The sequence below is a fragment of the Leopardus geoffroyi genome, chromosome E3 (genome assembly GCF_018350155.1).
Source record: "Leopardus geoffroyi isolate Oge1 chromosome E3, O.geoffroyi_Oge1_pat1.0, whole genome shotgun sequence".
In the NCBI taxonomy this organism is placed as follows: domain Eukaryota; kingdom Metazoa; phylum Chordata; class Mammalia; order Carnivora; family Felidae; genus Leopardus; species Leopardus geoffroyi.
The window spans coordinates 10,681,878-10,705,093 of record NC_059340.1 but is presented as its reverse complement, the minus strand read 5'-3'; the positions used below and the strand labels follow the sequence as shown (position 1 = coordinate 10,705,093).

Sequence of the window (23,216 nt, the reverse complement as noted above, 5' to 3'; positions counted from 1 at the left end):
AGCACGTGGCATTTCCCTGCCACAGGGATTGGGTGAGGGATGGACATGGGACTCAACGGGGGCCAATGAGAAGCAAGGGGAGGGCTCAGGGAATTCTAGGAAAGAAACCCCTCGCTCTCTGGAGAAAGGCCGTGGAAAAGCCAGTTCCCACCCCCTTCCACAAGGCATAGGTGGGATGTCTCAACCTGCTGTGGCCATTTTGCCAGCAGGTGGGAAGCCAGTCTGGGGCGATGCCAACATGGTGGAAAGACACCAAGGACATCTCTGAACTGCTGGATCCAGTTGGTCCTGAAGGCCGCCCAACTGCTGGATTTCCCATGCTACAAGCTATGGCTGATTATACTGTCCAAAGACGGCCGCCCCAATGTTTCTCCCATCCCACGTGCTCCTCTTAACGTCACATCGACACTCCCCCACAGAGAACTGGGGCCTGTGTCCCCTCCCCTTGAACCTGGGCTTGGTGGGGACTTTGTAATGACCTCGACCAATAGAGCATGGCAGAGGTGACGACGCACAACCTCTGAGGCTGGGCCACAAAAGGCAACAGCCTCCACCCGGCCAGCAAATCCAGCTGTCCTGGAGACGCTATGCTGGGGAGCCCACGCGGAGGGACGGCATGGAAATGTGGAGACATGAGAAAGAGCCAGTGGCCGCTATTTTAGGCTGCTCGGTTCGGGGCGATCTGCTCTGTGGTCACAGTAACTGCATCAGGAGCCGATCTACACCCCTGATGGCTGAAGCCAGTGTGACTTTGTTTTTGTTACTCGAGACCACACAGCATCTTAACGGCACTGGCCTGTTTTCTCCAAGCCAGGACTCAAACCGGACGCTTGCCTTTCCCTCCCTGCTCGCCCACCGATCCTACTTCTGAAGCTCCCCTCGATTCCATCCGCTTTCCTCCGGCATCCCGGCCAGGGCCACCCAGGCCGCCATCACTCCGGCTCCACCCTCCGAGCTGGCCTCCCCACCCTGCCCTCTTGCCCCCATTCACCTTTCTCATGGGGAGCCAGGAAGATGCTTTAAAACCACAAAGTGGCAGGGCGCCTGGGTGGCTCAATCGGTTGAGAGCCCGACTTCGACTCGGGTCATGATCTCACGGTACGTGAGTTTGAGCCCCGCGTCGGGCTCTGTGCTGACAGCGCAGGGCCTGGAGCCTGCTTCGGATTCTGGGTCTCCCTCTCTCTCTGCTCTTGCCCTGCTCGTGCTCTGTCTCTCTCAAAAATAAACATTAAAAAAAAAAAAACACACAAAAACTACAAAGTGGCTTGTGTCACTTCAGTCCTCACCATAAAATACAAAACCAAGAACACGGTTGCCTCTAAAGGCCCTAGGTGATGGGGTGTCTGTGTTCCGGCCACCTCTACAGGGTCCCTCTCCTGTAGCTCTACTCCCCCAATTCAGCTTTCTGCCCCTTCCTAGGATAAGCCTCAGGGCCTTTGCACGTGCTATGACCTCAGCTGGACTGCCCTTCCTGCATACTCTGGTAGTAACTCCTTACCCACCCCTTCAGTTCTTTTTTTAAAGAGGCCTCTTTAAAGGTAAGTGGCTCCCAATTGAAGGTAAGTACCCAAGTTTTTCTCTCTTGAGCAGCTTGCTCTTTTCCTGCAAAATTGTGGAACAGAGTCTCATTGTTATTAGATTCTGTGTGTAGTTTTTCCTTTTTTTTTTTTATGTTTGTTTATTTTTGAGACAGAAGGAGGGGCAGAGAGAGGGAGACACAGAATCGGAAGCAGGCTCCAGGCTCTGAGCTGTCAGCACAGAGTCCCAATGCGGGGCTCACACCCAGGGACCGTGAGATCGTGACCTGAGCTGAAGAAGGATGCCTAACCGACTGAGCCACCCAGGCGCCCCTATAGTTTTTTTTTTTTTTTTTTATGTGTATTTATTTTGAGAGAAAGAGAGAGAGAGAGAGAGAGAGAGAGAGAGAGAGAGAATATCCCAAGCAGGTTCCACGCTGTTAGCACAGAGCCTGACATGAAGCTCAAACTCAAGAATCATGGAGACCGTAACCTGAGCTGAAATCAAGAGTCAGATGCTTAACCGACTGAGCCGCCCAGACACCCCTGTGTGTAGTTCTCGAATTACAAGCCCAGTCTTGACCCCGCTGGTCTACAGCGCCCAAGAGGGCAGGGCCTCTGTTTTCTTCGCTACCGTATCCCCAGCGTCTGGCACATAGTAAGTGCTCAAGAAATGCCTGTGAGCAAGCGAATGGTTTCCCCAGAAATGACCACGGCTACCAGCAGGAAGCATCTGCCTCTCTTCCCGCGGCAGCCAGGCTGCCCTCCCGCCCAGGCACCCCGGGGCTCACCGTATTTCTTATTGAACAGGTCCTGGACTTGCTCCCGCAGCGTGTTGGCGATGTCGATGCGCGAGAGTCGAGCGTCGTAGTTTTCTGCAAAGTGAAAAACAATTACGGATTTGAGGCTGTCCAATTAAAAGGCACTTGGGGACTTTTAAGGAATAGGATTGCCTAATTATGGGGGACTCCTCCTCAGAGCGGGCCCCTCAGAGTCCTTCAGAACTAACATCTAGACGGAGATGTAGGTTTTTCCGGAAGGACGCACACTGTTGTGACAACAGCAACGGGTGGGAAATTTAGTTAATTGTTGACATTTGAAAACCACTAAACCAGTAAATAAGCCTGAGAGGTGAGAGACGGCAAGGGGAAGAGCAGGCTAGGAGCAGGGGTTCGGTGGGGAGGGCCACCCCGGGTCCCTCTCTCACCCGGGGGGGGCGGGGTATCTGCTAGGGAGCCCATGTGCCAGCCCATGCCATGGGGGCCCCAGACAGGCCCCTGACCTCGAGAGACTGCAGCCTGGCACAGCCCGGGGAGAGAGAGAGGGAGGGAGGGAGTGGACCTCTGGGCGGTCGAGTGGTGGTGGGGGGGTACGGTGAGGACCCCAGTCCTCTGTGAGGCTGGGCACAAGGAGTCACGGGTGGGGTGGGAGTCGTGAGCGCCCCTCACTGCGGCCAAGTTCTGGCTGCCCGGGAGGGAGCGAGAGAGACAGGGCAGTGAGCAGCCGTCCCCCTGGGATTGGGGTCCTATCTCTGGCCCCCCCACTCCCTGGGCTGGTCTCGCTGACCTCACTCTCTCCTCAGAGCCGCAGGGACCACCCAGGGGCCACCCGGGGAACAGCCCACCCTCGGGGACTCACAGCCACACCCCGGAGCTGTCCCAACTCGGAACGTGGACTTCCTGCTTCTGGCTCTCCCCTGCATTTGCTCAAGCTTCTCCCGCCTTCCATCCATCTTCCGCCCCACTCACTGTCCCTCACCCCTTCGTGGCCCAGCCACGGTTCTCCTTGTCCATAGAACGCCCTTGCACTTGGGGACCTCGCCCTTTTTTGGCTTCAGGCATTGAGCACAGCTGACCGCCTCCCCAGAGGGGACAGTGGGTACGCTCCTGCACCCTGCCATCCCCCTGCACTCTTAGGGAGACTCTTTTTCCCGCCCCACCTGCCAGCCAGCCTCACTCAGACCCCTAGGCCGTGACGGTGGGGGGCCAGCCCCTCCCACCCGCAACCTGGCCCTCCAAACCCAAGCCAGGTCAAGGTCATGGCACTGGGACAGCGGACCCCATCCTGAGCTGCAACCTTACCTTGAAAACCCTGTCTCTTCAGGCTCTCGTCCACAAGAGGGTCCCCGGAATCCCTCTCTGGGGGCGGGGAAGGGGGAGGAGAGAAGCCAGGGTGAACAGCCAGCTCCTGGGACCCGGGGACAGGGGCAGTATCTCTGGGGGGGATCCCGGTGGAGAGGGCAGTGGGGGACGCCAGGGGAGGCGGGACCAAGAGAGAGGAAGAGGGAGAAGGGATGGTGGCAGAGACCTGGGACCCCTCCCACGCCCGGCGGGTGCCTCAGCCCGCGTCCCTGAACGGGGTACCTTGGCTGTCCGCGATGGGCTCTTTGACTCCCTCGGTGAGCAGCTCGGGTCTGGAAAACACCACAGCAGGGCAATCGCTGAGGCCCCTCCGGGCCTTCCTGGTATAGCTTCAGTCTGCACCCCTGGGCCTCAGCTTACCCAGCTGTGCAACAGGCCCTCCCAGCCCTGGACAGCCCAGGTGTGGGGTCCCCGTCCTTCGCCCTTGTCCTGCCGACCCACGTGTCGTACTGGCGGGGCTGTGCTGGGCTCTGAGGACCCCGCCCAGAGGGAGGCCAGCCTGGCCCCAACCCATCATCACTCAGTTCTGCGATGCTTCCCCACGGGGCCAGTTTGAAGTGCAGAAGCAGACGGCAAGATCTCAGAGCGACAGGGCAGGTCCCGGGTCTCCGGCTGACGCCCGAGAGCTGCCGGGTCACTTGCAGTCGGGGCCTCGGGGACCGACCCCAGCTCTGCACTAATACCTGTATCTCCAGGCCCCACAGAGACCCCCCAGATGTCATGGCACGCTCTCTCGACCCCCTTGAGGCGGGCACTGTTTCCATCACTCCATTCACAGGATGCGGAGACTGAGCAGCGTGCCCAGGACCACACAGCGGGATCGGGCAGGGCTCAGAAAAGGCCCCCGCCCCCACTCAGAGCCGAGACACCTCCCCACCAGGGCCTCTGCTGTCTCGTCTGACACAGCGGGAGCCCCGCTCGGCTCCTGACTCTTGCAGGTGACAGTGGGGACGTCATTTCACTTTCTGGGACTCTGTTTCCCCATAAGGAGAAGGGGAAGAGGTAGTGGTAGAGAAGTTTCTAAATGCAGCCTGAGGCCTCTTCTGGCCCCTGAGGCTGGGCTCCAAGGCAGGGCTGTGTGTCCTCCTCCCTCAGGCCCTGTGAGCCCAGCTCGGGGCACGTGCCCACATGCCCGCTGCCAGGAAAGGCAGCAAATCCTCATCCACTGGCCGCCTGACCTGGGGTGGGGGTGCCCTGAGTCTGCCCTTTGGTCTCCCTTCTAGGCAGGGTCTCCTCTGGGCCACTTCTTGGTTACCCCGGTGACGGAGAGCTCATTACCTCTCCCAGCAGCCTCACCCACAGACCCATACTCACACTGAACCCTGGTCCAGCACCTCACCCCCACGACACCTGTCAGGAGATTCGAAGGAGTAGTTTTCCACTACCCGTCCCACTCCATCGTCCCCCCTGGCCCGTCAGCCCTCCTCCAGCCAGCCTGACCTCCCCAACATCCTCAGCCTGCCACAGACTCCAGGACAGGCCTGCTCTAGCTGGACAAGTCTGCATTACAAACAGGGCATTGAGAATCCGTGCTATATGATAAAGACTTTGGTCTCTGTCTCTGGTTCCTGGGAGGTCAACTCTCATCTTTGGTTATTTCTCGAGTGACGGGAGCGTCTTCGTTATTATTATTCCTGGTTGGGACCCTGGGATCACACCGAAGTTTATGCTAGGGAGATGATGTGAGATTCTGGAAGACTGACCATGTGATCAGAGGGCTGAGGCTCTGAGCCACCTGCTATCAGCCCACCCTCCTAATTTCTACAGACTGAGCTCAGTCACATGGCCAATGACCCGATCGAGCATGCCTATGGAAAGAATCCCAATAACAATCATGGACACTGAACTCGGGGCTGGAGGGTGACATATGCCCTGATAACATGGGGACCTTGCCTTTTGTGAGTGCCATTTGGCTGGTCCTGGTCAGTACCCTTTATATAAAACGGCAATTGTAACACAGCACGTTCCCGAGGTCTGGGAGTTGTTCTAGCTAATTACTGAACTTGCAGGGAGTTGTGGGAAGCCTCAGATTTAGGACCAGATGCTCAGAAGTGTAGGTGGCCTAGGGACCCCCAAACTTGCAGTTGGGGTCTGAAGTGGGCGTGGTCTTGTTGGAGACCGTGCCCTGAACCTGTGGCATCTGCTAATGCCCTGTGGTCAGGATCAGATCTCACTGTGGCGTTACATCAGCCAGAGCCCTCCGCCACAACTCCCGGGTAGCAATTTCCTATCCGTGTGAACCCACCCAAGATTTTAAGTTTCCAAAAGGTTTCTAAACTTTGGAGAATTTGATGAAAGCAAGGGGTCCACTCCCCACAAGAATGCACCAAAGAATATGAACATCTGGCTTACAAGCTCAAGGATCGGGGTGTAAAGAATGCTTTCCGATCAAAAGTTTAGAAAGTTTAATCTGATTTGTGCCAGTTGTAATGACTGGTAGAGGTTGTCCAAAGTATGTCCTCCACAAGGATGTGGAGGTCAGATACAGGCAGAAAGTGTGTCGGTCAATTACTGATGTCTCCTGCAGGTGATGACTTCTCATATATACAAATGTGCAGTTGACCCTTGACGGACATGCGTTTGAACTGTGTGGGTCCATTCACATGTGGATTTTTTTCCAAAAAATACGGTTCAGTACTGTAAACGCATTTTCTCTTCTGTACATTTTCTGTTTATAAGTTTTTAAAAAATTTTTTGGTGCTTAGTTTTGAAAGAGAGAGAAAGAGAGAGACAGAGACAGAGCACGAGTGGGGGAGGGGTAGAGAGAGAGGGAGACACAGAATCCGAAGCTCCAGGCTCTGGGCTGTCAGCACAGAGCCCAATGCGGGGCTCGAACCCACAAACTGTGAGATCATGACCTGAGCCAAAGTCAGACGCTCAACCGACTGAGCCATCCAGGCACCCCTCTGTTTATAAATTTTTTAAATGTTTATTTATTTTTGAGAGAGAGTGCACGCACGTGCATGTGGGGAAGGGGCAGAGAGAGAGCAGACAGAGGATCTGAAGTGGGCTTTGTGCTGACAGCCCGACTCGGGGCTTGAGCTCCTGAACCGCGAGATCATGACCTGAGCCAAAGTCAGGACGCTTAACCGACTGAGCCACCCAGGCACCCCACTTCTTTACATTTTCTGAACATTTTCTTTTTTCTAGCTTACTTTGTTGTAAAAATATGGTATATAATACATACAACATACAAATTCGTGTTAACTAGCTGTTTGTGTTATTGGTAAGGCTTCCGGGTCAACAGTGGGTTATTAGTAGTTACTTTTTTTCTTTTTCCTGTTCCTTTTTTATGCCTGATTATAGTTGACATACAATGTTACATTAGTTTTGGACGTAAGTAGTTAAGTTTTTGGGGAGTCAAAAGTGATACGTGAATTTTCAACTGCATGGGGACTGGGGGGTGTCAGGACTCCTAACCTCCATTTTTTTTTTTAATGTTTATTTATTTTGAGAGAGAGAGTGCATGAACACATGCTTACATGTGTGTGCGTGCACACGAGCAGGGGAGGGGAAGGGAGAGAGGGAGAGAGAGAATCCCAAGCGGCTCTGCACTCTCAGCAGAGAGCCCTACATGGGGCTCAATCTCATGAACTGTGAGGTCCTAACCAAGAGTTGGACACTCAACCGACTGAGCCACCCAGACACCCCTCTAACCCCTGTACTGTTCAAAGGTCAACTTTATATTTTTATGGGCTGAACTGTATCTCCCCCAAATTTCATATATTGAAGCCCGGACCCCCCCGTACCTTGGGCTGTGACTGTATTTGAAGCCAGTGTCTTTTAAAAGGTGGTTAAATTTACATGAGGACGTCGGGCAGACCCTCATCCCCTGACTGGTGCCCTTAGAAGAAGAAGGAATTAGGTCACATGGAAAGAGCCACCTGGGATGTATGTACACAGAGAAAAGGCCATATGAAGGCACAGTGAAGAGGTGACCACCTGCAAGCCAGAGAAAGAGGCCCCCAGAGAAACGCGACCTGCCAGCACCTTGATCTTGGACTTCCGGTCTCCAGAGCCAGGGGAGATAAATGTCTGTTACACTTTGTTACTGCCGGCCCAGCACGCTAATATGCATATCTACATACATATACATGAGGTACATACATATTCCTTATTCGGATGGAATGCATATACCATAACATTCATCTTTAAAGTACACCAATCTCGGGCGCCTGGGTGGTGTTGGTTAAGCGTCCGACTTTGGCTCAGGTCATGATCTCACGGTTCGTGAGTTCGAGCCCCGCGTTGGAGTTGGAGCCTGCTTCCGATTCTGTGTCTCCCTCTCTCTCTGACCCTCCCCTACTCATAGTCTCTCTCTCTTTCTCAAAAATAAATAAACATTAAAAAAAAAAATTTTAAGTATACCAGTCTGTGGTTTTCAGCACGTTCACAAAGTTGTTTATACAGCTGTCCTTCTACCTAATTCTAGAACATTTACATCGCCCCCCAACGCACCCTTTCCTAAAGTAAGATTAAAATGAGAGGTGGCTCTTTCTCACTTAATACTCCCAACAGTAGTTTTGCTGAGTTTTAAAATGAGAAATAACAAAGTAAGTACACTAAGCACTCAGTCTCTTAAAATTACCCAGCAAAGCCTTTGCTCCACAGCCCCAAATGCCATGCCCGGCAAAAGCCATCGCTCTCTCCCACTTGAGCCATTTTCTTTGCTTGGCTTGCAGAAAACTGTAATCAGTTAAACTTACTTTTTATTTTATTTTACTTTATTTTATTTTATTTTACTTTACTTTACTTTATTTTATTTTATTTTATTTATTTTGAGAGAGTGGGCGAGTGCAGGGGAGGGGCAGAGAAAGAGAGAGAATCCTAAGCAGGCTCCACATGGTCATTACAGAGCCCGATGCGGGGCTCAAACTCACGAACCGCGAGATCATGACCTGAACTGCAATTAAGAGTCGGACGTTTAACCGAATGAGCCACCCAGGAGCCTCTAAACTTACTTTTCAAAACTGATATATTTTAAAAGACGTGAAATCCTTATCTAGGCAACCACATGAATTTCTCTCAAAAGCTAAGAGAAAGAAGTCAACTCAAAAGGCTGTGCACTGGACCGCTGCATTTGAAGGACATTCTGGAAAAGGCGAAATGATGACAGAAGGTCGATCGGCAGTTGCCAGGGGCTCTAGGGCGGCCAACAAAGGGACACGGGAAATTTTGGGGGTGATGGGACTGTCCTGTATCCTGATTACAGTGGCGGTTATACGACTGTAAGAGCCTGTCAGAGTTCAAAGAGGGTACACTTAAAAAGGGCGAGGGGAATGGGGTGCCTGGGTGGCGCAGTCGGTTAAACGTCCGACTTCAGCCAGGTCACGATCTCGCGGTCCGCGAGTTCGAGCCCCGCGTCGGGCTCTGGGCTGATGGCTCAGAGCCTGGAGCCTGTTTCCGATTCTGTGTCTCCCTCTCTCTCTGCCCCTCCCCCGTTCATGCTCTGTCTCTCTCTGTCCCCAAAAAAACAAAACAAAACAAAACAAAAAAAAAGGGCGAGGGGCGCCTGGGTGGCTCAGTCAGTTGAGCCTCTGACTCTTGATTTCCGCTCAGGTTACGACCTCTCAGTTCAGGAGTTCGAGCCCCACAACGGGCTCCATCTGGCAGCACACGGCCTGCTTGGGATTCTCTTCTCTCTCTCAAGGTAAATAAACAACTTTAAAAAAAAAAAAAAGGTGAATTTTGCTGAATATGAATTAAACCCTAACAAACCTGATGCTAGAAAAAAACAAACTCATCTTGATCGAGTACTTACAGTGCACCAGGCCCTTGGCTGAGCCTTGACCTCCACACTGCCGCTCTGGGAAGCGTATGGTGCTTCCCATTGGACACCCCGAGCAGCTTGCCCAAGGTCACGGGAGGTGCAGACTCAGCCCCAGGAGACCGAGTGTCACCAGGCTAACCGGCCTCTCTTTCTAAGTATAAAGGGGCACAAAAAAATGCTCGTGAGCACAGGACAAAGGCTGTCCCTGCACTAAACATCGACCCAGGTCAGCTTACTGAGGAGGCGCTCTTGACTTGGCTCCTACCTCCGAGGCTTCGATTTGGAGGGAGGGGCGGGGCAGGCAGCCCCCATGTGTCCCTTCCCTCCTGAATGTGGACATTCAGGACATTTGGCTCCCAATGCCCTGTCCCCACCCTGACGTCTGCCCTGCCCAGGGGGTGAGTTTCGGGTATCCACCTGCCAGAAGGCCCCCCCCACACACCTCAAACACAACACGCGTCAGACCGACTCCCGACGGCAGCCTCCACCCCTTCCATCTCAGAGAATGGATTACCGCCCCCCCAGGGGATCAGCCTCGATGGAGTCATTCGGGCCCCCCTTTCTCTCCCACCCCACGGCCAACATGTCAGCAAATCCCGACAGCCCATCTTCAGAATGCTGCCTGAACCTGAACTTCTCACCAAACTCCCACCCTGTCCATGGGGCCAGAGGAAAGCCTCCTCGCTGATCCCTGCTGCTGCCCCTGACCACAGTCCCCAAGTTGCCCTCCATCTCATTAAAAAAAAAAAAAAAAGAGCAGATCATGTCATATTCTCCTCCGAATCTTCCAGTGAGTTCTCATTAAACGTAAAATAAAATCCGAACTCTTGAAGCCTGTCCGAGACCCTGCATGATCCAGCCCCTGCTCCCTCCCAGGCTTTACCACTCTTTCCTCCCTCAGTCTGCCTAGTCACACCAGCACCTCACTAGTCTTCAAACATGTGAACGTGCCCCTGCCTCAGGGCCTTTGCACCTGCCGCTCCCTCTGCCTGAACACCCTTTCGCCAGATATCAACATGCCTTGCTTCCTTAAATAGGTTCCTCCTGCCCCTCTCTGCCCCCTGACCCTGTGTCATAGCGTTCGCCTTTGCCCGACATTATATGGTAGTTTTAGTCAATGAGACTGGCCAACTCAAGGGTAGAACTCAGCATTTGCTGCTTCTCACAACCTGCACACGGCTGGCACTCAAGATGTACTTGTTGAAGGAAGGCACCACATGTCCATTATTTGGGTCCCTCGGAGCACCCCCTTCCTTGTTCCTCCTGGTGCAAACCAGGCCCCGTGGGAGGGCGCCCTGCTCCACACCCCGTCACCCGCCTGCCACTCTAGGCACAAAGGCTGCCATGAATCTCCCAATTTGGGGGGCCATCTACTCCCCCAGGGAGGGGGGACAAACCCTTAAGACTCTCCTCTTTCTTGCCACTTTCAACCAAACCAAGCCTAAATTTACGTGATGTAACAGTAGCAACAAACTGGTCACCCCAGACACCCCTCCCTGCCTTAAATCAGTAGCTGCCTCCACCTTTTCCTCATGGATTTTATATCTGAGCTGGGCACACAGGCTGGATCCCCTGGCGCTCCGCTGGGCCCTCGAAGGCAAAAACAAGGGTGCCTGGGCGGTTATCTCATGGCTTTGTGGGTTCAAGCCCTGTGCTCGGCTCCGCACTGACAGTGCAGAGACTGATTGGGATTCTCTCCCTCCCTCTCTCCCCATCCTCCCCACTGGCTCTCTCTGTCTCTCTCAAAATGAACAAACTTAAAAAAAAAAAGAAGAAGACAAAAATGAGACGATTTTTCCCCCCACGATTTGGTGCTTCTCCCAGGCGCCGGGCAAGCCTGGAGGGCCCCCACGTGGACGCGGCCAGCCCTTACCTCTTGATGACAAACTGGATGCTGTTGCTGGCTTCCAGGATCTTCCGGAGCTTGGCGATCCCGAAGCAGTTGGGCCTGCGGAGGGAGATGCCTTCAGGCAGCCCCACCACAAACAGCTCCTCCGGGTACATCAGGAACTTGGAGTAGGGCACCTTGACGGGCTCCGAGATGCCAATGGCCTTGGCTGCGGAGACATGGCTGCTGTAGGGCCACCCAGGGCTACGGGGGCTATGAGCCTCCGCTCTAGCCTCCCGCGTCTGTGCGGGGTGTGTGCGTGTGTGTGTGTGTGTGTGTGTGTGTGTGTATGTGTGTGCAGGTGCGAGGGCTCTCGAGAGTCAGGTGTTAGTTGACCCTCCAACCCTCCTGAGAGATGGATACTGTTACCCCCAGTCTGCAGGTAAGAGACCGGGAGCTCAGAGGGGACATGATTCAGTGGCAGAGCCCCAGGGCTGGGGGATGTGAGCCCGAGTCAGTGGGACCCCCAAACCCACACATAGTCAGTGCCCTCATGCACTGAAACCACTGATGGCTGGTGACACCTGGCATTGGCTCCACCCAAGCCCCCTATCCCCTGCGCTGCTGGTACGGACTTCCGGAGTCCCCCTCCCACCAGAAATAACTCCCAAACTCTGTGTGGCCCAGCACCACAGCTTAGGAATGGGATAGGTTGGAGACCCAGGCCAGCCACTCCCTGCCACTCACGCTCAGACAAGCCGAATCATCTCCCCAGGCCTTACTTTTCCTCATCCGTAAAATGGGTATGAGGACGCAAGGGTTTTGTGGGATGGGAGAGCTCATGTGAAACCCCTAGCCAGTGCCCGGCAAACCACTGGGGCCTAACAAAAGAATAGCCTCCTCTCCCCTCCCATACCCTCTTTCCTGGACTCCCAAGTAGGAAAGTCCTGGCTATATAAGAGTCCTCCTGAGGACCCTGGATGAGGCTGTCTGTGAGGACAGAAGAGCGGTCACTGCAGTGAACAGAATGGGCAGATCGAGGGAGCGTGTGGATGAAGAAGGCTGGGGGCCGCGTTTTGGGGGGGGAGGGCAATGCCTCAGTTTCCCTGGGTGTCCCCATCCCCTTCCCAGTGCGCCCCAGCCCCCCCCCCCGCCCCTCCCTCCCTTGCCCCTGTGCAGGAAGCAGCGGGGCCCAGAGTCCCTCTGAAAACAGGGCGGCTGGAAGGAGGGCTGGCCGCCCTGGGCCTTTCCGGCTCCTTGCTCACCGTATCGCGTGTTGAAGAGCAGTTCCACCTGCTTCCGCAGGGGCCGGATCACGTCACCGTGGCTGTCTGGAAGGCAAAAGGCAGCCTGTTGGGCCTCCCCAGGGGCAGCAGGACCCCGCTCCTCAGCTCATGTCCCAGCTCTGCCAGCACCAAGAATGACCCCGCATTGGGACCTTGGAAGTGGGGGGGAAGGCCGGGTGGCGGCGGCGGGTAACCTCTTTCCCCAGAAATGGCACCCCCAGACTGGTCCGCAGCGTTCCCAAACTCAAACGTCTGCTCTTAAAATCGGGTCTAAGGTACCACCAGGGCTGAATGGGGATTTGGAAGATTTTGGCAATTTTGCGGCCGAAGAATGACCGGAGACCTTTCTAAGGGTGTGTCTGTCACTCTAGAGCAGCTCGGGAAGTGACTTAGCTAGTGGGGGAATGGTAAGCCTGTAAATTGAGTATGCCGCCACCAGGTGGCAGTGGAATTTTCTATCCCTGCCCCTGGTCAGGCTGGGTTTGGGGAAATGACCGTTCTCTCCTCTCACAGCCACTCATTCCATTCCAGGGGCAGAAACCCCCAAGAGGAAACACACACATCCCCGCTGTGATCTCTCTTCCTGCACACTACTCTCACTCAACAGGAAGGGAAGGAGCAGTGTTCCTGAGAATGAGCCGGTCTGTTGGACACAAAGCCAATGTTATGCTTTCCGGCCTCCATTCTACTCGCTCAGTCTCCAGACTTAAAACCTTTGTGAAAAAAGCAGGGTGGGTATAAAAACAAAGAGAATGCTCCGCATTTCGCGCACCAGAAAGAGCTGCTTGTACCTCTGACCAGGTGCCTCCTAGTTCTAGGAGACACATCTGGAAACTCCTCCCACCTTTAGGAAGCCCACAGGACCCTCACCTCCAACGGGGTGTTGGAAAGAACCGGAGACAATGGGGAGAGGAAGGGCGGGGGAGGCGAGGAGAGGTGGGGTGTGACGGGGGAGGTGGACAGAGCCTCACCTTCTGTGGGCCTCTCCTCAGGCCGCGGGTCCTCGCTGGGGCCTTTCTCTGAAAGAGAACAGAGGGTGCCAGGAAGCCACGTGCATCATCTGCTGGGCCCTGTGCCGCAAAAGTCAGGCCGGACAAGTGGGGGGCGTAGGGCGCAGCATGGCAACTCCCCAGGTGGGGTTGGGGACCCTCACCCTGCACAGGGACTAAACTTGCCCTCCTTGTGAAGGCACAAGGAGGGCACGTTCAGAGACCGGGTGTTGGAGCACATTTGGTACCTCTGGGGACCAGACCCGAGTCAGTCCGTTCTTTCCACGTGCTGGGTTCTGTTCTAGGCACTGAGGTCACACGGGAACAAAAGAAACCCTGTCCTGCTGTGACGCCAGATAGAACATGTAATGCCAGTCAGCAGTGATTCCGTAAGAAAAGCAGTTGGATGAGGGGACAGAGGGGGAGGGCGAGTGGGGAGTGTGGACCTATCCTGGGTCAGGTGGTCCAGGGGGCTCTCTGATGAGATGGCACTGACCTTGGCCTAAGCTTCCAGCTCAGACCCAGCCTCGTCCCCAGGAAGCGAGGACATGGTGAGTGAGCAACTTGAAAGGTGGGTGGTAGGGGCGCCTGGGTGGCACAGTCGGCTAAGCGTCCGACTTCAGCCAGGTCACGATCTCGCAGTCCGTGAGTTCGAGCCCCACGTCGGGCTCTGGGCTGATGGCTCAGAGCCTGGAGCCTGTTTCCGATTCTGTGTCTCCCTCTCTCTCTGCCCCTCCCCCGTTCATGCTCTGTCTCTCTCTGTCCCAAAAATAAACGTTGAAAAAAAAAATATTAAAAAAAAAAAAAAAAGAAAGGTGGGTGGTAAAGCTGCATGGGGGTGGGGGCTCCTGGTGGCCGGGGTGGGGGGGAAGGGCTGAGGAGAGGGGGCTTCCTGCAGGAGGGGGATACCTGCCTGGATACGAGGGTCTATGATACGAAAAGCAGCAGGGGGGGAGCAGGGAGGGAAGAGCAGCTTGGGTGGGGGGTAAACTGAGGTTTTGGCTGCAGGAAGAAGCACATGTATGTGGATGGGGGGGGGTGCTGGGGTGCGGGGGGCAGGCACACCGCGGGGCCTCCCTGAGCAGCAGCCCATTATTGCCAGGGTTTGGAGGAAGGAAGGCATCGGGGATTTTCAACGCTTGAAACAACCGGAAGGAGGCTATCATCTGGGAAGCCCGCTGGCACTTTGGGCGGCCAGGGGCTTTCACACGCAGGACTGACCCTTCACGACGTGTAGCGGAGCTGGAAAGTGGTGGAACAGGTGGACCCCAGGCCTGCCACACTCCCGGCCGGTGCCCGTCTGCTCCCCCGCCAGCTCCTGCAGGGAGCACTTGGGGACAGAGGGATACAGGGTGCTGTCCCCGGTCCCGGACAGGATCGTGAGCTGGAAGGAAAGGGGCTGATCCTGGGGAGAGCTGTCAAGAGTCAAAATTCGCTCAGGATGGAGGGAAAGTGAGCCTGCGTCTGGGATCACTGGACAGACCCAAAGTTTGGGGCTCAGCTCCGAAGGGGCTGGAAGGTTCTGGAGGGTTTCACCTATGCTCAGCTGACTTGAAAAGGTAGAGGGCCAGCCCTGGGCACCCTGTGGGCGGTGGGTGCTGGGCCCTCCTGACTCTGCATGAAGGATTTACTCTGGCTGCAGTTAACAACCCCAGCAAGCTGTGGTCCAGCACAACAAACCGCCTGGAAACGGCTCTCGACCAACGACATAGGGCGATTTAGAGGATCACTATCCCAGCTCCCTCCTCACTGGGCTGCCTAACTCCAACGCGTGCTTTACGTGGCTCTCGTCCCGTGGCTCAGCGGTCCGCAGCGGTAACGGGCCTCGTAACACTTCCTGCCTCCCACCCCATGCCGGCACGCCTAGATCTCCTCCCAAATAGATGCATGCAAGCAAAGCCTTATCTCAGCGTCAGCTTCTGGAAGGTCCTGCGGTTTGTCCCATTTCTAGAGGAAGAGGGGGGCGGACAGGGAGAGAGGAGTGTGGTGGGACCAGCAGGGCCACCAGGGGATTTCCCTGTGTGACAAGAGGAGCCAGGTAACTATCAGTCCCAGGTGAAGGGAACCGCCCAAATGTGAATCTGGAGCACCAATTAAGGTTACGAGGTGGTCCAGAGGGACACGAAGCCAGAGGGAGACCTGGCCAGGGAGTCCATCCCTGCTGTGAGCTGTCCATGTGCCGTGTTCCCGGCAGGATCAACAATCCGGAGAGCTGATAGGGATAGGACCAGCCCCAGCTCCCCACCGAATCCGGGCATCTTCGGCCCCACTATGGAGGGGCTTCTGCTGAAGGAAACTGGGGGGGCACCTGGAGGGCTCAGTCGGTTAAGCATCCGACTTCGGCTCAGGTCATGATCTCACGGTTCATGGATTCAAGCCCCAAATCAGGCTCTGTGCTGACAGCTTGGAGCCTGGAGCCTCCTTCAGATTCTGTGTCTCCCTCTCTGCCCCTCCCCAGCTTGTGCTCACTCTCTCTCTCGCTCTCTCAAAATAAATAAATAAGCATTGGAAAAAAAAAAAAAAAAAAAGGAAGGAAACTAAGCTGGGTCGACTCCCAGGGGCTCTGACCCACGTGTGTTAGGGTCCCAAATACCAAACGTGGGCAACTTGCCGGACTCTCCACCCAGACGTTGGAAGCTGGGCCATTTACCCTGAACGAGCCCACCCACGTGCTCACCGCTCCCCCATTTTCAACGGTGAATAACCAGAAATACCCTCAAGAAATGATCAACGACACACAAATACCATGGTGCCATCGAGAGACGGCCAAAGCACCGGCTTGCGCAAAAGAGTAGCAGCATCCATTAGCACTTAGCAACGTGCAGAAAGAAAAGACACATGAAGTATGGATGCTAAACTAACAGCTGCCCAAGGAGGGGGCAATGCAGCTTTCCCTGCACGGTTCTATAGCATTTATTTTACAATGCACACGTGCAACCAGAAAAACACATGCCTGGACACACACACACACCCTTCTGATCCACGGTGGTCCTGAAAACCTTCAAATCTTCACACTTGACCAGCGCTGAGCGGGGTGCTTTGAAAGAAGCCTTGGATTGGCAGTCCAAGGCCAGGCCTCAGGTTCCCACTTGGTCAAACCAAAGAAGAGAAGCCTTTCCGATAGAAATGGACCAGGGTAGGGGTGCGTGGGGGGCTCAGTCAGTTTGAGCGTCTGACTTTAGCTCAGGTCGTGATCTCACGGTCTGTGAGTTCGAGCCCCGCGTCGGGCTCTGTGCTGATAGCTCAGAGCCTGGAGCCTGCTTCCGATTCTGTGTCTCCCTCTCTCTCTGCCCCTCCCCACTCACACTCTGTCTCTCTCTCAAAAATAAATAAACGTAAAAAAAAAAAAAAAAGAAAGAAAGAAAGAAAGAAAGAAAGAAAGAAAGAAAGAAAGAAAGAAAGAAATGGACCACAGCCATACGGGTCCACAGCCGCCCAGCCCCCCTGGTGTCCAGACCTGAGACAGACACCCACGGTCTTCTCTAACAGCGCTGTGAACACAGCCAGGTGCCGTGTGACCTTAGCGGCCGGGCCACTCTGTCCACTCATCCTGAGCCTCCACACAGTTTCTCCAAGACTGCTACCAAGTCCGGTCCTACCCGGCCCATCGAGAATATTCTTTCTTCATTTCCAAGGTATTAAAAGCACATCATAGGGGCGCCTGGGTGGCGCAGTCGGTTAAGCGTCCGACTTCAGCCAGGTCACGATCTCGCGGTCCGTGAGTTCGAGCCCCGTGTCAGGCTCTGGGCTGATGGCTCAGAGCCTGGAGCCTGTTTCCGATTCTGTGTCTCCCTCTCTCTCTGCCCCTCCCCCGTTCATGCTCTGTCTCTCTCTGTCCCCAAAATAAATAAACGTTGAAAAAAAAAAAAAAAAAAAAAAAAAAAAAGCACATCATAACCGATGGAGGGAATTCCGAAAAAGATAACTCGCTTAACCTAACATAGCTACTGTTCTCGCCAATCCTCTGCTTTGTTTATTGAACCAGTCATTATGTCTTCAACGGTTGCAAACAGCAGCCCTGTGCCCTCACATGCTCCCCGCCTTGTTGCCTATTTTTGGTGGCTGCTGACAGCCCGTCAGGAGGATGCCATCAACAGCTCCCCGGACAGGTGGGCTGGCTCTTTCCAGGTTTTCGCCGCTACCAGTAACACGGCCACGAACGTCTCTGTGCAGAAAACGGTGTCCGTATTTCAGATGATTTCCTAGGACTGGACCCCTGGAACTACCAGCATCACTCATGTTGACGGCTCCTGCAGCTGACAAATTTCTTTAAAAAGCAACTCGGGGATGCGCATTCTTCCCAGGACTAGGAGCACCCACTTCCCAGTACGCTCCACAGAGGTTCTGCCCAACTAAGGGGTGCAAAAGAGATGCCCCTTAGTCCGAGCCCTCACCTCTCAGAGGCCGCACACGTCTGTTTTGCTGGCTGTCGCTTTCTTTTTTTGTACAACCATCCGTTCACGTTGTGGTGGACACTGGGACGTCCCGCTCCGGTCCCCTTCGAGGAAATGCTTGTTGGCCCAGCAGCAGGGAATGTGGGCAGCTGGCAGCAGGTGCCCATGAGGGGCGGCTCCCATCCCACGACCGGTTGAGAATGTCCCAGCCCAACTCGGAACAACCCCAGGGGGCCATTCTGGCTCTAGAGTTTCCCATGGGTGCTGGCAGATGCCGTTGCTGGGGCTCCATCACGGCTCTAACTCCCCAGCGGCAACCCCCCCAAACTTCCATCCCCTGTCTTACATAGATGCATCGAATGACCCCCCCCACACACATTAAACTCCATCCCAGAGTCCGTCCCCTGGGGAACCCTGCCCATGACATGGTCCTTGGGTTGTGAATGTTTCCTGTGGATTCCAGCCCAGTGTTCTGGCCTCTGACGGCCATGGGGAACATCACTCCTCGGTGCACTGTCCATTCTTTCTGGAAACTGCATCGTCTTGCTGCCTGAACCGCCTTTACCCAACTGATAAAAACAAGAAGGAGGACCGAGCCCAGCAGGATACCATGGGAAAGCTCCCCCAGGAGGAGGCTGGAGTCCCCGAGCAGCCCTGCGTCCCCAGCTGGCCCACAGTCAAACCCAGATCCCGAGCCGACTCAGTCCCAAAGAATGAGCCCACGCTGGCTGGCTCCCTTCCAATGGTCCAGTCATCTGTGCAGAAACCTGTTTCCGAACCGAGCCTGGGACAGGTGCACCTGTTTGCAGTTTGGACAAACCCTCCTCTGGAAGTCTGTTTCCCATGGCCGGCTCATCCTCTGTCCCCCCATGACTTCTCAGGCGCTGTGGAGAGTGGATCTTACGTATTATCCGCCTGGGATCCAATTCCTCAGAAGCTGGAGACCTCCACTCCATCACAGCAGCTCTGTAGACCCTATCCCCTCACGGAGTGGGACTCCCAAGTCCTGCTCAGCTTTCCTGTTTCCAGGCCATTCTCCCTAACGGAGAAGACGGACGCGGACACGGAGCAGAGACGCTCTGCTTCCGTTCGGTCACCAATTAACATGGCACCATCCTCCTGGGCCAGCAGGAAACCTCCTGTATTTCTCCAGTCATGAATCTGTTTTTGGTTGGGGAAAAAATTTTCAAGTGCAGAAAAGCACACAGAATGTCGTAACAAACACCCATGTATCCACCAGCTAGAAAGGATATCTGTTAGCATTTGTCATATTTGCACCTAATTTTTTTTTACATGTTTATTTTTGAGAGAGAGAGAGAGAGAGAGAGAGAGAGACAGAGAGAGAGTGAGAGAGACAGAGAGAGAGAGAGAGGGGGATTGCACCGAGGAGAGGCAGAGAGAGAGGGAGACACAGAATCTGAAGCAGGCTCCAGGCTCTGAGCTGTCAGCACAGAGCCCGACGCGGGGCTCAAACCCATGAACCATGAGATCACGACCCCAGCCGAAGACGGACACTTAGCCAACTGAGCCACACAGGCATCCCTGCCCTAAGTTTTTAAATAAAACATTAAACCACACCGTTTTTATGTTTCTAAACTTACATAAATTCTGTATCTCCCCTACCCTTCTGCACTTGCTTTCCACACTGAACCTTACATTTTTGAGACCTCTCTGCACCATTTGTTTATTTATTTTGTTTTGCTGTTGTTATATAATCTCGACACCCAACGCGAGGCTCAAACTCCACGATCGTGACATTAAGAGTCGCACACTTTACCAACTGAGCCAGCCAGGTGCCTCTGTGCTAGTCATTTATTTATTTTATTTACTTTTATTTTTTTTAATTTTAGAGAGAGAGTACACGAGCAGGGCAGAGGGGCAGAGGGGGAGAGAGAGAGAATTCTAGGCAGGATCCATGCTGCCTTGAGCCCAATGTGGGGCTCGATCCCACGACCCTGGGATCATGACCTGAGCTGAAACCAAGAGGCAGATGCTCAACCAACTGAGCCACCCAGGCACCCCTGGGCTGGTCACTTAAGTGCCATATGGTAGCCTTAAGCACCTCCACTGCCCCCCCTCCCCAATGAGGCCTACACGGGGTATCACACACATGGGAAACAAACAAAAGCCAGTCCCCTCCTTCACGTTTCATGGTCTGGCCCTGCATCCTTTACTACAGAGATTTCCAAATTTGAATTATTTGAGTACTAACATCATTTTCTGCCGTACCTGTGAACCCTGTGTACTATATATTTTATGTACTATTTGTTTCGTCTTTGTGATAATCAACTTCTAAACTTTACCTATGAAAATTCTTATTTTTCCCATCTATAATAATCACAGAATGTGTGTTAATAATGCTTTGAGATGGGAGTTGGGCACCTGAGATTCGTTAAATAACTCTTTTCAATTTTGGGTGTTTTTGAACACTTCCAAAATGAAATTAAAAAGACAAAACACAGAGAACACCGCGCCCTTCTCCCCACAGCTGTCTACCTGCTGGACCACTCCTCTTGGCTAGGATAGCACAATAGTCTGTGTCTGCCTTTGTTCTCATCCCTCCGTGGTTTATTCTCAACCCCACGGTCAGCGCAAATACTGTTAAAATGTCCCTCATGAGCTCCAACCACCCCCCCATGAGAAATTTGTCTCCTCAGCGTCAAGCCCTCACTCCTTCCTTCGACGTACTCGCCCTGCATAACCCACACCATCACCTAACTCCTTGACCTCGCCTTCCCTAACTCACTCTGCTCCAGTCACCCAGGCCTCCTTGCTTCTCCTTGAACATGCTGGATGCAACCCACCTCAGGGCCTTTGCACACGCTGGTCCCACTGCCTAGAAAGCTCTTTCTTGACGTCCAATGGCTCCCCCCTCCTTCAGTTCTTTGCTCCAACGTCACTTTCTTAGCGAGCTCCTCTCTGACCACCCAAGTCCTGTAATAACCACCACACGCCCACCCCTTCACACTTCCCCCTCCTGGCTTGTTCTCCCCCGACTGCATTTACCACCATCTGACTTCCTATTTTACCTATTGATTTCTTTACTCTTTGTCTCCCTACACTAGGAGCACAGGGACCTTGGTGTTTGGTATGCATACGTCTCTGTCCCCAGCACCTCCTGGTACACAGTAGGTGCTCAATAAATACTTGTTGAACAAACGAACACATTAATTCAGATGGGGGTTCCTGGGAACAATGCAGAGGCCAGAGATTGTTGGTAAACCAAGGCCTACTTCAAGTTTCCAGAAAAATATCTGGCCTGTACAGGGAGTCAGGCATACCCTGGGTTTTCTCTAAGTCAATAGCAAGGAAAGCCTGGGGGCTTCCTGGCCCACCCTTCCCAGTACGCCCCAGGGAGGTGGGGCCCTAGCCCGTTTCTTACCAGTCAGCATCTCCATCCCATAACCAGAATCTTCCGAGGGCAGATGCCCAGGCATTGAGTCTGTCATTTCCTCCGAGGTTGGCGAAGGGTCTGGAAAATGACAACAGCATCTTCTGTCTACCCTACCCTGTCACGGTCCCCCAGGGACCCCCCCAGAGCAGGACCCTTAAGGAAGCCGTGTCCTAGAAGTCTGGGAGGACAGCTTTAGTGACCAGTTGTGCCAGAGGCGAGGCAGGTGCCTGAGGGGTGTGGGACCCCACGCTGAGCCTCCAGAGACCAAATACGCTCTCTTCTTCACAGATGTGGAAACTGAGGCACAGGGGGTTCTAAGTCTGGAATCAAACGCAGGCCCTCTTATTCCTATACCTTTTCTTCTCCTCCCTCCTGCCTACAAACCCCAGGGGAGCCAGGCCTGAGCAGGAAGGTCGGTGGGGGGGAACTTCAGGAAGGTCTTGGAGCTGAGAGACATTCCCAGCACAGAGGGCAGACATGGCTGCAGGAAGCGCATGTGATACCCACCGCTGCTCGCAGGGTCAAACTAGAGAAACAGCGGCCTGGAGACCCCTTCTTGGCCCTCGGGAGACAGAGAGGACAGCCGGGGAGGGGACATGGTGGTTCTGGCAGGTCCAGGAGCCCTGCTCTGGGAGCTGCTCGATTCCTATAGGTTCAGGCTGGGCAGGCTGGGCAGGAGGGTCAGCCCTTCAGACACCTGTTCCTTACCTGGGACAGTGACCTGAATGATATCTAGATCTTCTGGTTCGATTTTAATGGGCCTCAGCCCACTCAGCTCCCCTGACGTTCCTGTGAAGAGGAAAGGAGGGGTCAGGTATGGGTAGGTGCGAGCTGGGCTGGGCAAAGCGAACTGATTCTGGAACATTCCTGTGTCTGTGACTTGTTAGTAGGGCCCTGGGAAAGGTCAGGCTGGCCCCAAGCTCCTGCCCAGACCAGGAGTGGAGGGTCAAGCAGGCCCTCAGGCCCGTCCTGGGGTCTCTAGTTCATAGGCTTGGCAACTGAGGCACACAGAGGAGAAGCCACTTGTCACAGAGTAGTGGTAACGCCAGAATCCAGGTCTCCTGACATCCCCCCCACCTCCAGCCCCCCCACCAGGGAGCTCCCAGCATGCTCTGGGGCCTGGGGGGCAGGGATGGGCAGAGGTAACTCATTAGTAGTATTCCCGGCTCATGGTCTGAGCTGGTCTCCTCCCCAGGGCTGCCGGGTGGGGCTGGCAGATGCCCCTCACCCCAGGACACACACAGCAGGGTTCCGCGTCTCCTTACCTGGCCCACAGTCTTCAGACACACCGTTCTTGTCTGACCTGTGGGAAGGAAGGAAGGAAGAAAGGGGGGGGAGGGAGGGAGGGAAGGAAGGAAGGAGGGAAGGAAGGAAGGAAGGAAGGAGGGAGGGAAGGAGGGAGGGAGGGAGGGAGGCAAGGAAGGAAGGAAGGAAGGAAGGAAGGAAGGAAGGAAGCAGGGAGGGAATGAGGGAGGGAGGGAGGGAAGGAAGGAAGGAGGGAGGGAGGGAGGGAGAGAGGCAAGGAAGGAAGGAAGGAAGGAGGGAGGGAGGGAGGGAGGGAGGGAAGGACGGAGGGAGGGAGGGAGGGAGGGAAGGACGGAGGGAGGGAGGGAGGCAAGGAAAGAAGGAAGGAAGGAAGGAAGGAAGGAGGGAGGGAGGGAGGGAGGGAGGGAAGGAAGGAAGGAAGGAAGGAGGGAGGGAGGGAGGGAGGGAGGGAGGGAAGGAAGGAAGGAAGGAAGGAAGGAGGGAGGGAAGAAGGAGGGAGGGAGGGAGGGAAGGAAGGAAAGAAGGAAGGAAGCCAAGAAACAACACACGTCAGCCCCAGCTCTCCCCTCCAGGCAGCCAGGAACCCACAGAGGCTGCCAATGCCGAATGCACCCCTGTCCACGGTCACTCC

General features: G+C 54.6%; 1 protein-coding gene across 6 annotated transcripts in view; it reads right to left on the bottom strand.

The window, feature by feature from the left end:
• GTF2IRD1 (GTF2I repeat domain containing 1) overlaps positions 1 to 23,216 on the bottom strand; it is a 123,497-nt gene that overhangs the window by 39,987 nt on the left and 60,294 nt on the right. For 5 of the 6 annotated variants that reach the window (XR_006708030.1, XM_045460137.1, XM_045460138.1 and 2 more), the window contains 9 exons: positions 22,585 to 22,622; positions 22,028 to 22,108; positions 21,308 to 21,397; positions 13,514 to 13,561; positions 12,522 to 12,587; positions 11,302 to 11,485; positions 3,881 to 3,930; positions 3,599 to 3,655; positions 2,309 to 2,392 (listed from right to left, as the gene is read on the bottom strand). Coding sequence is in view for 5 of the 6 variants with exons in the window: in XM_045460137.1 (XP_045316093.1) it covers positions 2,309 to 2,392; positions 3,599 to 3,655; positions 3,881 to 3,930; positions 11,302 to 11,485; positions 12,522 to 12,587; positions 13,514 to 13,561; positions 21,308 to 21,397; positions 22,028 to 22,108; positions 22,585 to 22,622 (698 nt within the window). In the remaining variant the exon portion in view is untranslated. The remainder of the gene's footprint in view (positions 1 to 2,308; positions 2,393 to 3,598; positions 3,656 to 3,880; positions 3,931 to 11,301; positions 11,486 to 12,521; positions 12,588 to 13,513; positions 13,562 to 21,307; positions 21,398 to 22,027; positions 22,109 to 22,584; positions 22,623 to 23,216) is intronic. The other variant, XM_045460136.1, reaches the window with a different exon arrangement.